We start from the raw sequence: 13,135 nt of genomic DNA, 5'->3' as shown, positions 1-13,135 counted from the left end.
AGGGGGGAGTAGTGGAAAAGAGGCAGACAGGTTGGGGGGGGGGGGGGGGGGGGGGGGCGCAAGTAGCGGAATAATACACCTATCAAACTAACTATCTAGTGGGGAAAGCCTTGGTGAAAAGGTGCGTTTTGAGAGCTTTTTTGAAAGTGTCCAGGGTTGGGGCGCTGCGGATTTTGGGGGGGAGAGAGTTCCAGAGGGTAGGGGACGCTACACTGAAAGCTCTATCACCGAAAGTCCGCAACCTGGTACAGGGGGTGGAGAGGAGATCCTGTTCAGACGATCGCAGCTTCCGGGATGAGTGTGGTGGCGGAGGAGGTCAGACCGGTATTGAGGGGCAAGGGCATGGAGGGACTTGTAGGTGAGAAGAAGGAGTTTATAGGAGATGCAGTGCTTGACTGGGAGCCAGTGGAGGTGGATGAGGGTGGGGGTGATGTACTGCCAGGGCTTGGTGTGAGTGAGCACCCTTGCAGCCGAGTTGTGCACATACTGGAGCCTGTCCAGGGCTTTACTTGGAACCCCGAACAGGACTCCGTTGCAGTAGTCCAACCTGGGGAAGGACGAATGCATGGATGATGGTCTCGGCCACGGAATCAGAGAGTGATGGTCGGAGACGGGAGATGTTCCTGAGGTGATGGAAGGCGGACTTGGTGTCGGATTTGATATGTGACTGAAATGAGAGAGTGGAATCAAGGATGACAACCAGGTTACGGATTTCGGGAGACGGGGAGATGGAACAGCCGTCCACGTGGAGGAGGAGATCTCCAACCTTCCGGAGCAGTGCCTTGGGGGCCACAACCATGAGCTCAGTCTTCTTACTGTTGAGTTTGAGTAGTTTTGCTGTCATCCAGGTTTTTATGGCAGTGAGACAATTGACCAGAGACTTTTGGGGGAGCTGGGCAGATGATGAGTTGCTGAGATAGAGCAAAGTGTCATCAGCGTAGCAGTGGAAATTGAGAACGAAGGGACGTATGATCTGGCCAAGGGGGAGCATGTAAATGGTGAAAAGTAGGGGACAAAGCACTGAGCCTTGGGGGACACCATGGTTGACTGGGGCCGGGCGGGAGGATGAGCCGCTGATGCTGACAAACTGAGACCTGGTTGAAAGATAGGACTGAAACCATGACAGAGCTGTCCAACCAGGTTGTTGGAGAGGCATTTCAGGAGGACTGTGTGAGAAACGGAGTCAAAGGCCACAGAGAGGTTGAAGAGGATGAGAATACTGATTTGTCCGGAGTCAGCAGAGAGAAGGAGGTCGTTAGTGATCTTGAGGAGGGCGGTCTCTGTGATGTGCTGTGCTCTTTAGGCTGACTGTAGGGGTTCGTAGAGCTCATGGTTGGACAGATGTTGATGAAGCTGGGCGGCGACTGCTCTTTCCAAGGTTTTACTAAGGAAAGGAAGGTTGGAGATCGGTCGGTAGTTGTTCAGCTCCTCAGGGTCCAGACCAGGCTTCTTGAGGATGGGAGTGATGGAGGCGGTTTTGAAGCAGGAGGGAATTATTCCAGATGACAAAGGAGTTGATGATGTCCGTTATGATGGGGGAGAGGGTGGGAAGGCAGGCCTTGACCAGCACCGTGGGCCATGGGGTCAAGGGAGCAGGTGGAGGCCTTAGCGTTGCTCACCAGCTTCGAGACCATTGGAACATCCACTGGGAGAAGGAGGAGAGAGAGCATTGGGGATTGAGGGGTTGAGCTGGGAGTGTGCATTCCTGTGTCAGGGGCAAGTGCAGAGGGGAGGGGGCGGGCACCAGGAGTTGTTGATGAATGGAGATCACCTTAGCCTGAAAAAAGTCGACGAATTTGGAGCAGAGGTCAGGAGCTTCAGCAGTTTGCGTGGCAGGGAGGGGGCGGAGCAGTCGGTTGATGGTGGAGAACAAGGATCTGGGGTGATTTTGTTATGCGGTGATGAGGGAGGAGTAGTAGGCGGTCTTGGTCTTGGAGAGAGCTTCCTTGTAGGACCTCACATGGTCCACGAAAGCCAGACGGTAGACGGTGAGGCCAGTTCGTCTGGAGAGCCGCTCCAGCCGACGACCAGTTTTCTTCTTTGAGCGAAGATCAGAGGTGAACCATGGTGGTTATGAAATGTATTCTCATAAATGATGCGGTAAACAGAAAGACAGAATTACGTTTAAACTGACCGGTACTGTTTCCGACTTCCACGCAATGTTGATGAGACGTGTCAACCATGATAGTCCTCAATACCAGGGCCTTCAGCATTTCTGGGCGGATCTCATCCACCCCTGGGGCTTTGCCACTGTGGAGTTGTTTAACTACCTCAGTGACTTCCCCCCGTGAGATTGGAATTGATCCGCCGTCATACTCCAGCTCCGCCTCTAACATGGAGGGTGGAGTTGTCGGCTTCAGGAGTTCCTCAAAGTGTTCCTTCCACCGCCCTAACACCCTATCAGTTGAGGTCAACAGCGTCCCATCCTTACTGTACACAGCTTGGTTGTTCCCTGCTTCCCCCTCCTGATGTGTCGGACGGTTTTCCAGAACAACTTTGGTGCCGACCTGAAAGTCCTTCTCCATGCTGCTTTGATTCGGCCACGGCTTAGGCTGCTGCCCTTCGGGCCTGTCGATACCTTGCAACTGCGTCAGGAGTACCCAGGGATAACATATCCCGGAAGGCCTCCTTCTTCAGTCGGACGGCTTCCCTGACCACCGGTGTCCACCAGGAGGTTCGAGGGTTACCGCCCCTTAAGGCACTTAAGACCTTGAGACCACAGCTCCCCGCCGCAGCTTCAGCAATGGAGGCTTTGAACACCGCCCACTCAGGTTCAGTGTCCCCAGTCTCCACAGGGATGCCTGAAAAGCTCCTCTGGAGGTGTGAGTTGAAGGACTCCTGGACTTGGGATTCCTCCAGACGTTCCCAGTTCACCCACACTACACGTTTGGGCTTACCAAGTCTGTCCAGAGGCTTCCCCTGCCACTCGACCCAACTCACCACCAGATGGTGATCAGTTGACAACTCCGCCCCTATCTTCACCCGAGTGTCCAAAACATGCGGCCTCAAGTCCGATGATACGATAACAAAATCGATCATGGACCTCCAAGTGTCTCCATCATTGCCCACATGTGCGTCGAAGTCTCCCAGCAAGACGAAGGAGTCCCCTTCAGGGACCCCATACAGGACTCTTTTCAGGGTCTCCAAGAAGGCCGAGTACTCTGAACTGCTGTTTGGTGCATAAGCACACACAACAGTCAGAGTTTTCCCCCCCATAACCCGCAGGCGTAGGGAGGCGACCCTCTCGTCCACTGGGGTAAACTCCAACAAAGTGGCACTCAACCGGGGGTTTATGAGTATCCCCACCCCCACTCAGCGCCTCACACCTTGGGCAACTCCAGAGAAGAATAGAATCCAACCCCTATCAAGAAGTAAGGTTCCAGAGCCGACGCTGTGCGTAGAGGTGAGCCCTACCAGGTCCCACTGGTAACGCTCCACCTCTCGCACAAGCTCCGACTCATTCCCCTCCAGAGAGGTGACGTTCCACGTCCCCAAAGCCAGCTTCTGCCACCCGGGTCTGGTCTGTCGAGACCCTCTGCTTTCACTGCCACCCTTCTGGCAGCGCAGTCGACCCCAACGCTGTTTCCCGTAGGTGTTGGGCCTGCGGGACGGAGAAGCGGAGGTGTTGCCCACGTTGCCTTTTCGGGCTGTGCCCGGCTGGGCTCCGTGTTAAGAGTTAATAAACTCACGGACAAAAGAGATACGGCGCCTCTTTGTATTCCTATAGCGACACGCTACAAGTATATCAATATATCTAAAACAACAAGTTGTTAATTACCTGTACTCTGTGCTCAATATGTCCGCCGTGGGTGTCGCCCCCCACATAGACCTCTTTTGCTGTTAAATATTTTCCACACTGACATTGCTTTAGGATTATTATTTGATGAATGTATTACAATTTTTATGTTGTTCATTTATAGGCCTATAATGTGAAATATGCTTTATAAATAAAACATATTATTATGATTATTATTATAATTAGTAGCAGTAGTAGCAGCAGCAGAAGTAAAGCAGTGGATTATTCATATAGCACTATGAATTTTGAATGATCGGTGTTAAGAAAGATTGTCCTTTACATTTTGACTTGTAGTCAATTTATAACTATAGTTTCTATAGTGTTATTACAAAAAAGAGCAATACATATCATTAAAGCTGGCTATTATGATCGCACTAATGCCATAGTTTACCTTTTATTATAATTTTCTGTAGGTTTCAATTACTTTGGTCAACTTTATATGTTCAATTTGAATTTGGGAGAGGTTTTCGTTTTTTCAGACTGTTTTCCTCTTAAAGTTTAACAGATTGATGAATCTCCACAGATCATCTTAAAGGATTTGGAATCCCCCTATTGTAGTTTGACAAAATAGGGATGTTACTGTATGTGGGACAGGATACATATTTACGCTTTACGCTCAGGCGATGTCATTGTGGTACATAAAAAATGTTTTGCTCTGTATAGCATAATGAAATAAGTAAATAAATAGAACTGTAAACAAAGGAAAGCCCTTTAAACAGAACTGAGCATGCCTCCCTTCCATTCCTCAGCAGCCTTTACTGTATAAGAACACTAAATATAAATATACGTTTAAACTCTTTGGCATGTAATGACTTATGTAATGAATGGATGCCTTTATGCTTTATGTAGTAAGATGTTCAACAGGGTAAAGAAAAATACTGTTCGATCAACCAGCAGACATGTCTAAATAATCATTAACATTAATGTCTCAAAGCAATTTCTTTGAGTTAATAAAAAACAGAGATAAATGATAATGTGATGAAGTCACTCTCCCAGTCAGAGTGTCAGTGGTTGGATCCCAGCCGCGGCAGTCAACATGTGGAAGTATCCTTGGGCAAGATGCTGACCCACGCACTGCTCCCCTGGCACGTCTACGGCATTGAAGTTGCATTAAGTCGCTTTGGATCAAAGTGTCAGTTAAATATGTAACATAAAATTCTGGTCTACAAAAGATCAAAAGTGACTGACTAAGACAACAATGGAACAACAATGCGAAAGACATCCTTTTAATTAGTGTATACATTTTAGACATTAGCCATTCTTCTCACATGAGTCAATTACAAACGATATGTTCACCTTGTGGTAATGAGTGCTTAAAACCTCAATAATAATCTCAGATACGTATCTCTGAGAATAGGTTGGCATGTCTGACAGGGCTCAGGTACACCTTGATCTTGTATTATTCTGATTTTGTCTATTTCAGTTTATTACTACAACTTTGGCTGGAAGGATTATGGTGTGGCCTCTCTGACTACAATCCTTGACATGGTAAAAGTCATGTCATTTGCAGTCCAAGAGGGGAAAATGGCTGTCCACTGCCATGCAGGTCTTGGAAGAACAGGTGTGTACCACTAAATCTTAATTTATGCTTGTAAAGTACAAGTTTTTTATTTCTTCATTTTTTTTCTCTCATGTAGGTGTGTTATTAGCTTGTTACTTGGTTTTTACGTCACGGATGAGCGCTGACCAGGCCATACTGTTTGTGCGGGCCAAGAGACCTAACTCCATTCAGACAAGAGGCCAGCTGTTGTGCGTCAGGGAGTTTGCCCAGTTCCTTGTTCCTCTCCGAAGCATCTTCTCCTGCGCAGAACCCAAAGCCAGCGCTATCACCTTGTCCCAGTACCTTATACGGCAGCGTCAGCTGCTGCACGGCTACGAGGCTCGGCAGATGAAGAATGTGCCAAAGATCATCCAGCTGGTGTGTAGGCTCCTGGTGGACATCGCAGCCAACAGACAGGTGGTGATGGAGGCACAGATCCCTGACCTTACAGCTGAGGTGGAGAAGACCGTGTCCCAGCAGGCCCTTCAGCAGCTCGGCAAAGAGATGAGAGGGAAAGGGATTCCTGTTCACCCCTGTTCCTCTCTTCCACTCAGCCCACCTGCTCTGCATTCCAGACCTCCGCCTGATAATCCTCTGACCAGGGATAATGAGCTGCTCCATTTGTGGAGGCAGCAGAGGGTAGAGAGCCCTTTGCAGGCATCCCTGTCAAACTACAGGAGCCTCAGTTACAGCGATTCGGTTCTTGACAAACTTGTACAACATCAGCAGCATTTAGGAACTGTTAAGAGCAACAAACCAATCAACTGCCCGATCAAACATTCCTTGTCTCACAGCAACCTTACAGTCGGTGTCCCTCCAAGATGTTATGGCTTTTCTCCTCAGGACATTATCAGCAGCATTCAGCGCTCCAATATGGAGGCAAAGCAATACACTGGGTCTTCTTTGTTCAAAAAGCAACTGCATAAGGGGCACCAGAGTTTGTCTCTAGATCTGTCCAAGCAGGGAAGAAAATCTCAGTGTACCGCCACACTGCCGGCATTGTCAAACAGCAGTGAGGTGGATGTGTCAGCAGGTGGAGCAGACATCAGTCTCCAGTCTGATCTCTCCCCAGAGGGCAGATGCCTGCTGGTGGCCCAAGCTCTGGCCATGGACCCAACAGACAAGGATTTCACCTCCGAGGTCTCAGTATGGCAGGTAGTTTACCCCACATGTACTATACATCACTAATTAGACCATTCTGGACAAGCCTCATAGTCAACTATAAAAGCCATCATAACACCCACAGCAGCTATACCAAATGTACAAGACACCAGCAGAGCGTGTACTACGAGTATATTATACAATAGTATTGAATAGTACAGTATATTATACAATAGAGCAGTATATTATACAATCGTATAACATCGTATAGTGTAGTATTATACCATAGGATAGCATTGTGTAGAATAAACAGCAAAACTATTGATAACAATTTTCAACATTTTAATAGATAGTACAGCATACAAACATTGTTCTCATACCTGTGTGTGTGTGTGTGTGTGTGTGTGTGTGTGTGTGTGTGTGTGTGTGTGTGTGTGTGTGTGTGTGTGTGTGTGTGTGTGTGTGTGTGTGTGTGTGTGTGTGTGTGTGTGTGTGTGTGTGTGTGTGTGTGTGTGTGTGTGTGTGTGAGAGATTTATATTTTAGATTCTTCAAAGTAGCCCCTTTTGCTTTGATGACAGCTTTGCACACTCTGGGATTCTCTCACTCAGCTCCATGAGGGAGTCACCTGGAAAGGTTTTCAATTGACAGGTGTGCCTTGTCCAGAGTCAACCCGTGGAAGGACTTGCTTTCTTTATGTGTTTGAGAGCATCAGCTGTGTGTCGCAGAGCTAGGGTTAGTGCACAGTGGATAGACCTATTTTACTACTGTTGTAATCCTAATTATGGCAAAACCACTTATTACAAAGTAAAGACAAACGACGTAACTTTAAGAAAAGAAGGTCAGTCCAATGTATACTCAAGTGCAGTTGCAAAAACCATCACACGCTGTGAATCTCATGAGGCTCTCATGAGGACCGCGAGAGGATAGAGCAAACTAACAGCACCTCAGATCAGAGCCCACATAAACTCTCCACAGAGCTCAGGTAGCAGACAGATCTCAACCTCCACTGTTCAGAGCAGACTGCGTGAATCAGGCCTTCATGGTCCAATTGCTTCAAAGAAGCCACTGCTGAGGATGAACAACAAGAAGATGAAAACTGTTCATGCCAAGAAACACGAGGAATGGACATTAGAACAGGGGAGATCTGTGCTTTGGTCCAAATTTGAGAGTTTGTATTACAACCGCTGTGTCTTTGTGAGACGCAGAGAAGCTGAGCGGATGGTTTCTGCTTGCGGGTTCCCACCGTGAAGCATGGAGGAGGAAATGTGATGGTGGGGGGTGCTTTGCTGGTGACACTGTTGGTGATTTATTCAAAATTCAAGGCATACTTAACCAGCATGGCTACCACAGCATTCTGCAGCGCCATGCCATCCCATCTGGTTTCTGCTGACTGGGACCAGCATTTGATCTTCACCACACAACGACCCCCATCACACCTCCAGGCTGTGTGGGGGCTGTTTGAGTAAGAAGGTAATAATGGAGTGTTGCGTCAGATGACCTGGTCCCCACAATCGCCTGTTCTCAACCCAATTGAGATGGTGTGAGATCAGTTGGAACGCAGAGTGAAGGAAAAGCAGCCAACCAGTGCTTGGCACCTCTGGGAAGTCCTTCAGACCATTGTAAAACCGTTCCAGGTGACTCCCTCATGAAGCTGACTGAGAAAAGCCCAGAGTGTGCAGAGCTGGCGTCAAGGCAAAAGGGGGTACTTTGAAGAATCTATTGTTTTAAAATGTTTTGTTTACTACATAATTCCATATGTGTTCTTCCATAGTGTTGATGTCTTCAGTATTAATCTACAATGTAGAAAATAATCAAAGTAAATAAAAAACATTATAATTTCATTTTTCCGCGGCTGTATATATATATATATATATATATATATATATGAAAAGGTGTGTCCAAAACATTCTGCACATTTTAGTATATTGTCTTCCGAGATGTAATACTACAACTGCCTAGTGATCTCTCAGTGTGCTGCTCTGTTTGCGTTATGCAGACGGAGCTGAACTCCAGAGAGGGAGCCTGGGAGAGGCTGTGTATGGAGAGAGATCCCTTTGTCCTCTCCGCTCTCATGTGGTCGTGGCTGGAGCAGCTAAAGGATCCAGTCATCAGCCGTGAGGATGTGAAAGCCCTGAGGAAGAACCATGAGAACCCACAGAACGCCCTGGACTCACTGGAAAAGGTACCTTGCTTTGGTTTCTTCGACAGCATCACACAGCTGTGTAAACACCGTTCATTTGATTATTTCTTTATAGGGTGTTAATTTAGTTGCCAGCAGTGTGAACCCGGAAGTGTTGAGTACCCCAAAGTCTTATGTTAGAAATGTATTTCTAATATTAATTAACATATGCAGCAGGTTTGGAATTTCGTCATTTTAGGGGCAAGGCCATTTGGCCTTTGGCGTCCCCACATTTTTTAGGGCACAAAGGCCACATGCCAGGGCAAAAAGGCCATTGACGGAAAAATTAGGATTTGGAGCTTACACATAAATAACTTCACTTTCTGATAAGAAAAACACTCGAATGACATTGAAAAAAATCACTTTTTAAATTTCAATAAGGTCAAACCTTAGGCTTATGCGAAATCAAATTAAAAAATCAAGAATTCTAAGTAATATGTAACAAATATATTCCATTTCAGACCAGAAGAATGGTCAAACTCATAAATCATTCAGCATTGCACAGTGAAGCTCAAACATTCAACTGTATGAACAAGCAATTGAAATGCAATGTCTGTGTGTGTGTGTGTGTGTGGTGTGTGTGTGTGTGTGTGTGTGTGTGTGTGTGTGTGTGTGTGTGTGTGTGTGTGTGTGTGTGTGTGTGTGTGTGTGTGTGTGTGTGTGTGTGTGTGTGTGTGTGTGTGTGTGTGTGTGTGTGTGTGTGTGTGTGTGTGTGTGTGCGCGTACGTGCCTGTGTGTGAGTCTCTTTAATCCAACTTTACACTTGAGGATGGACACTCCTTGCATACGCTTCATTGTGGAAAACTAGCTAATCAAGCTAGTCAGCTTGCTGTCAACTTACGTTAACGTTAACGCTAAGTGGTACTAAAAACAGAGATGTTTGATTCAGTTAAGCACTAAATAAGTCAACTCTTATCAATATCTAGCTAACTTTGTAGCTTGCTTACCTGAATAGGTCAATTGCCATGGCCGTCGTGGCCGCCATGAAGTTACTACCCTGATATGCAGACAATAGCTGAAAAACGGCTTGGCCGATTTGGACACTTTTGGTGTGGGTTTGGAGGTTATTATGTCTATTACTGTTAAATCTCCATCCCCAGTTAAAGTACATTGCACAGTGATCACACACATCAGACACTCCAATGAGTTTGCAGCTTAGTAATAGCAGAAGTATTTTTGTGGAGTATTATGGGTGATCTATACATAAAAAAATCCCATCTGTCTCTTCCAAAGTATTTTTCAACAGCTTTAATAGGTTTCTTACTTGTCTTGCAACTAATTGTATCCAGATGGAAGTCTGGATACAATTACTTTCAGCTGTTGGTCTGGTCACCAATGTTACCTTAGTCGGGTCAGTTGTCCCTTCACAATAATATACCATCTCTGTTTATTTTTTTTGCTACTCAAATTTGACTGCATTAGAAATTAAAATTTGTACTACTCTTGAGGCTGTAAGACTTATTTAAGGTTTTTCTGAATCCAAATCTGTTCATTGGTTTATGTTGCATTTGGGAAAGATGGGTAATAATTTTTGCTCTTTTGACTGGGTTTCCCAAACCATAAACACTAAAGGACATAAGTTTGACTGCTTCTGTTTGGTAATCATAGGCTGGTTTTGGTCCAGTAGTGTCTCGCACCCAGACTAACAGTGAAAAACAGTATCTTTAGGCATTTAACAATGTTTTAAAAACAAGAAAAAACATCAATCAACAATCAAACATGAGTTTGATTGTTTTCTTCTACCACGCCTTTTTGAAAGGCATGTAGTCTGCTATAATCATACATGTTTGTGTTGCAGGGCCCCTGCCTCACCCTGCTGTGTGTCCTTCACTGTGCTGCTCATCTCTTGCCTCTGCCTGAACCAACAGAGACTCGTCTTCTCAACCAAACCATTAAAGTGTTTACTAAGGTGAGCATTCCAAGGGGCGTTCAGTGAATATATGAAGATGTGTTTGGCATGCAGGAAATGTTTTGTTTTTTCTCCCCAGATTGACCCTGCCTCAGAGAAGGACATGTTTTTATACACAAAACTTAAAGGAATCCTGAGTCCCATTCTTCACGAGCTGTGTGACAAAGCTGCAGAGGAGATTGAACACTCCTAATCCAGCCTCAGCACCATCACCTTTGTATTTAAACACAGCTCTGCCAATATGTAGTCTTTCAAGGTATTTGAAGACTATATGATTTAAAGGTTTAGCATTTCATTGATTTTGGATACTCTCATTCTCTATGTTAATGTGCCACTGTGCTTGGTTTTAAACTGTTTGTCTACTTTAATATCTGAAAGGCTAGATGTTTCTTTGATTGAGCAAGTGTTAGTTTGTAGGAAAAAGAGTGAGAAACATTCTTATGCTGTTAGTGTAATGTTATTTATGTGTTCAACTCAGCTGTTTTAATTCCTATTTAAACCACAATATGTTTTAGACGCTTAAATGCTACAATGTGTCTTGCTCATTATATATTATTATAAGATTATTAATTTGAAATGTAAGTTTAACAAATATAACCTGATGTTCATGTAGAACGTAAACTGTGCCTGCTGTTAGGTTAATGCAACTTCTTGTTCTACAGTGACTGCCTTTCAATCAAATGGTACATCCTAAAACTGTGTGCACCCACAGCTGTAGCTACCGGTTCTGTTGTTGTCCAGCATCAATCTGCCTCCACAGTTGGTCTCTGCTTCAGCTTCAGCTCTCTAATTCAGTTTTTTATTTCAGCTCTCTGCTCCAGCTCTCTGCTTCAGCTCTCAGCTCTCTAATAAAGCTTCACCTCTAATGAAGCTTCAGCTCGCGAATGAATCTTCAGCTCTCTGCTTCAGCTCTCTAACGAAGCTTCAGCTCTCTTTCAGCTATCTGCTACAGCTTCAGCTTGCTAATGAAGCTTAAGCTGTCTAATGAAGCTTCAGCTCTCTGCTCCAGCTTTCTACTTCAGCTCTCTGCTCTACTTCAGCTTCAGCTTCTGCTCTCTGCTTCAGCTCCAGCTCGCTAATGAAGCTTCTGCTCTCTAATGAAGCTTCAGCTCTCTAATGAAGCTCTCTATAATGAAGCGTCAGCTCTCTGCTTCAGCTTCAGCTCTCTAATGAAGCTTTAGCTTTCTGCTTCTGCTTCAGCTCTCTAATGAAGCTTCGGCTCTCTGGCTCATGCTGCTGTAAGGAGCTGTTAAAACCAGTCACCTTGAATGGCAACAGAATAATAAAGATCATTTTAATAATAATATAGGACATGAGACGTTTTACTGTGTGGAATTTTCGACTGACAATATTTTTTTATTGTTCCAACTTGTTACAGAATTAAACAGAACTTACTGCAAGTAGATGTGTTGTGTATGTGAATCAGAACCCCCCACCCTGTTCATCCTCTGCCCTTCAGCCACAGAACTCTGTTTTAGATTATGATGATGCGTTTACATTTTTCACACCCATTGCTTGTTGAATCGAGTGAACTCTGTATGTGTTTGAGGAGAAATAAGGTTTCACTGGGTATTTTTCAGGGAGGAGAAAATGTAAATGTACCATCATCTGTACTGCACTGCAGAACGGTTGGGAATAGACAGCGTTTTATGGTAAAGGTTTTGGTTTGGACATTAATAACAACGTGAAACAATACAAATGATTTAATATACAGTTACTCAAGTTACTTTAATTATTGAAATATAAATGAGTCTACTCCTACGATGATATCAAATTAGGTTATTAAAACCAAAGCTAGTAATGTGTTTCAGATTCGGCAACTGCAATAATAAGTATAAAATCCAATCAAAATGGAAAGATTTTAATTGAAGTGGATATGCCCTCTCTGTCTGCAGCAAGTATGGATGTTGTTTTCCAGCTTACACTGGTACAGAGCAGTGACGTGCGGTGAAGTTCATGGCTGGTGAGGCACTGACGTCATCACAATCAGATTTGAACCTTAGAGCATCTTATTCATTATTTGAATGGCAGCAGTTAATGGTGTTATGTTTAAAATCCCAAATCAGCAGTCTTCACATATAAAAAACTGTATCACTCAATAAAGCACATGTAATTAAAAACGTTATTGCGATATTACCTTTATTTATAAATGAAGCATTCTAAAAGTAGGGTCAGGCGAGACGAAAAAATAAGCAAACGACTGCACCTGACTTAACTGTAAATTTTAGCTCGCTGTCACCTATTCTGCAGCGCACGAAGAATCACTGGACTCACTAGCACCCACTGCCATGAGGCAGGAGAACTGCGTGCCTCACCTAGTCTCTCTTCGCAGCGGTTTTGCTCAGCACAAGAGACACGTTACAGACATACAGTTGACAAAAACACTGTATATTATATACACCAGCTAAAGTATGGAAATTAGTTAATATAGCCAGAGTGTTTGAACATTTTAATAGCGACATACAGACAGACAGCAGTTACAGTCTTCTCACTGTATAGCATGTCAGCAGGTTGGTGCCTCACCGAGCAGCCGTTCTCAGTGTTTGAACGTGAATATGAAAATTCAGCGATTTTGGATCAAAATAATGTAAAACTGGTGAAATTAAAAG

At 44.8% G+C, this 13,135-nt stretch overlaps 1 protein-coding gene across 1 annotated transcript in view; it reads left to right on the top strand.

The window, feature by feature from the left end:
• ptpdc1a (protein tyrosine phosphatase domain containing 1a) overlaps window positions 1-11,926 on the top strand; it is a 39,084-nt gene extending 27,158 nt beyond the window's left edge. Inside the window, exons 6-10 of the mRNA XM_063912101.1 lie at window positions 5,220-5,357; window positions 5,434-6,491; window positions 8,435-8,620; window positions 10,416-10,526; window positions 10,606-11,926. Of these exons, the coding sequence (XP_063768171.1) occupies window positions 5,220-5,357; window positions 5,434-6,491; window positions 8,435-8,620; window positions 10,416-10,526; window positions 10,606-10,719 (1,607 nt within the window). The 3' untranslated portion in view covers window positions 10,720-11,926. The remainder of the gene's footprint in view (window positions 1-5,219; window positions 5,358-5,433; window positions 6,492-8,434; window positions 8,621-10,415; window positions 10,527-10,605) is intronic.
• Window positions 11,927-13,135: the final 1,209 nt, after the last annotated feature.

This window comes from Eleginops maclovinus, chromosome 20 (genome assembly GCF_036324505.1).
Source record: "Eleginops maclovinus isolate JMC-PN-2008 ecotype Puerto Natales chromosome 20, JC_Emac_rtc_rv5, whole genome shotgun sequence".
Taxonomy (NCBI): Eukaryota; Metazoa; Chordata; class Actinopteri; order Perciformes; family Eleginopidae; genus Eleginops; species Eleginops maclovinus.
This window is presented reverse-complemented; position numbering and strand designations above follow the sequence as displayed.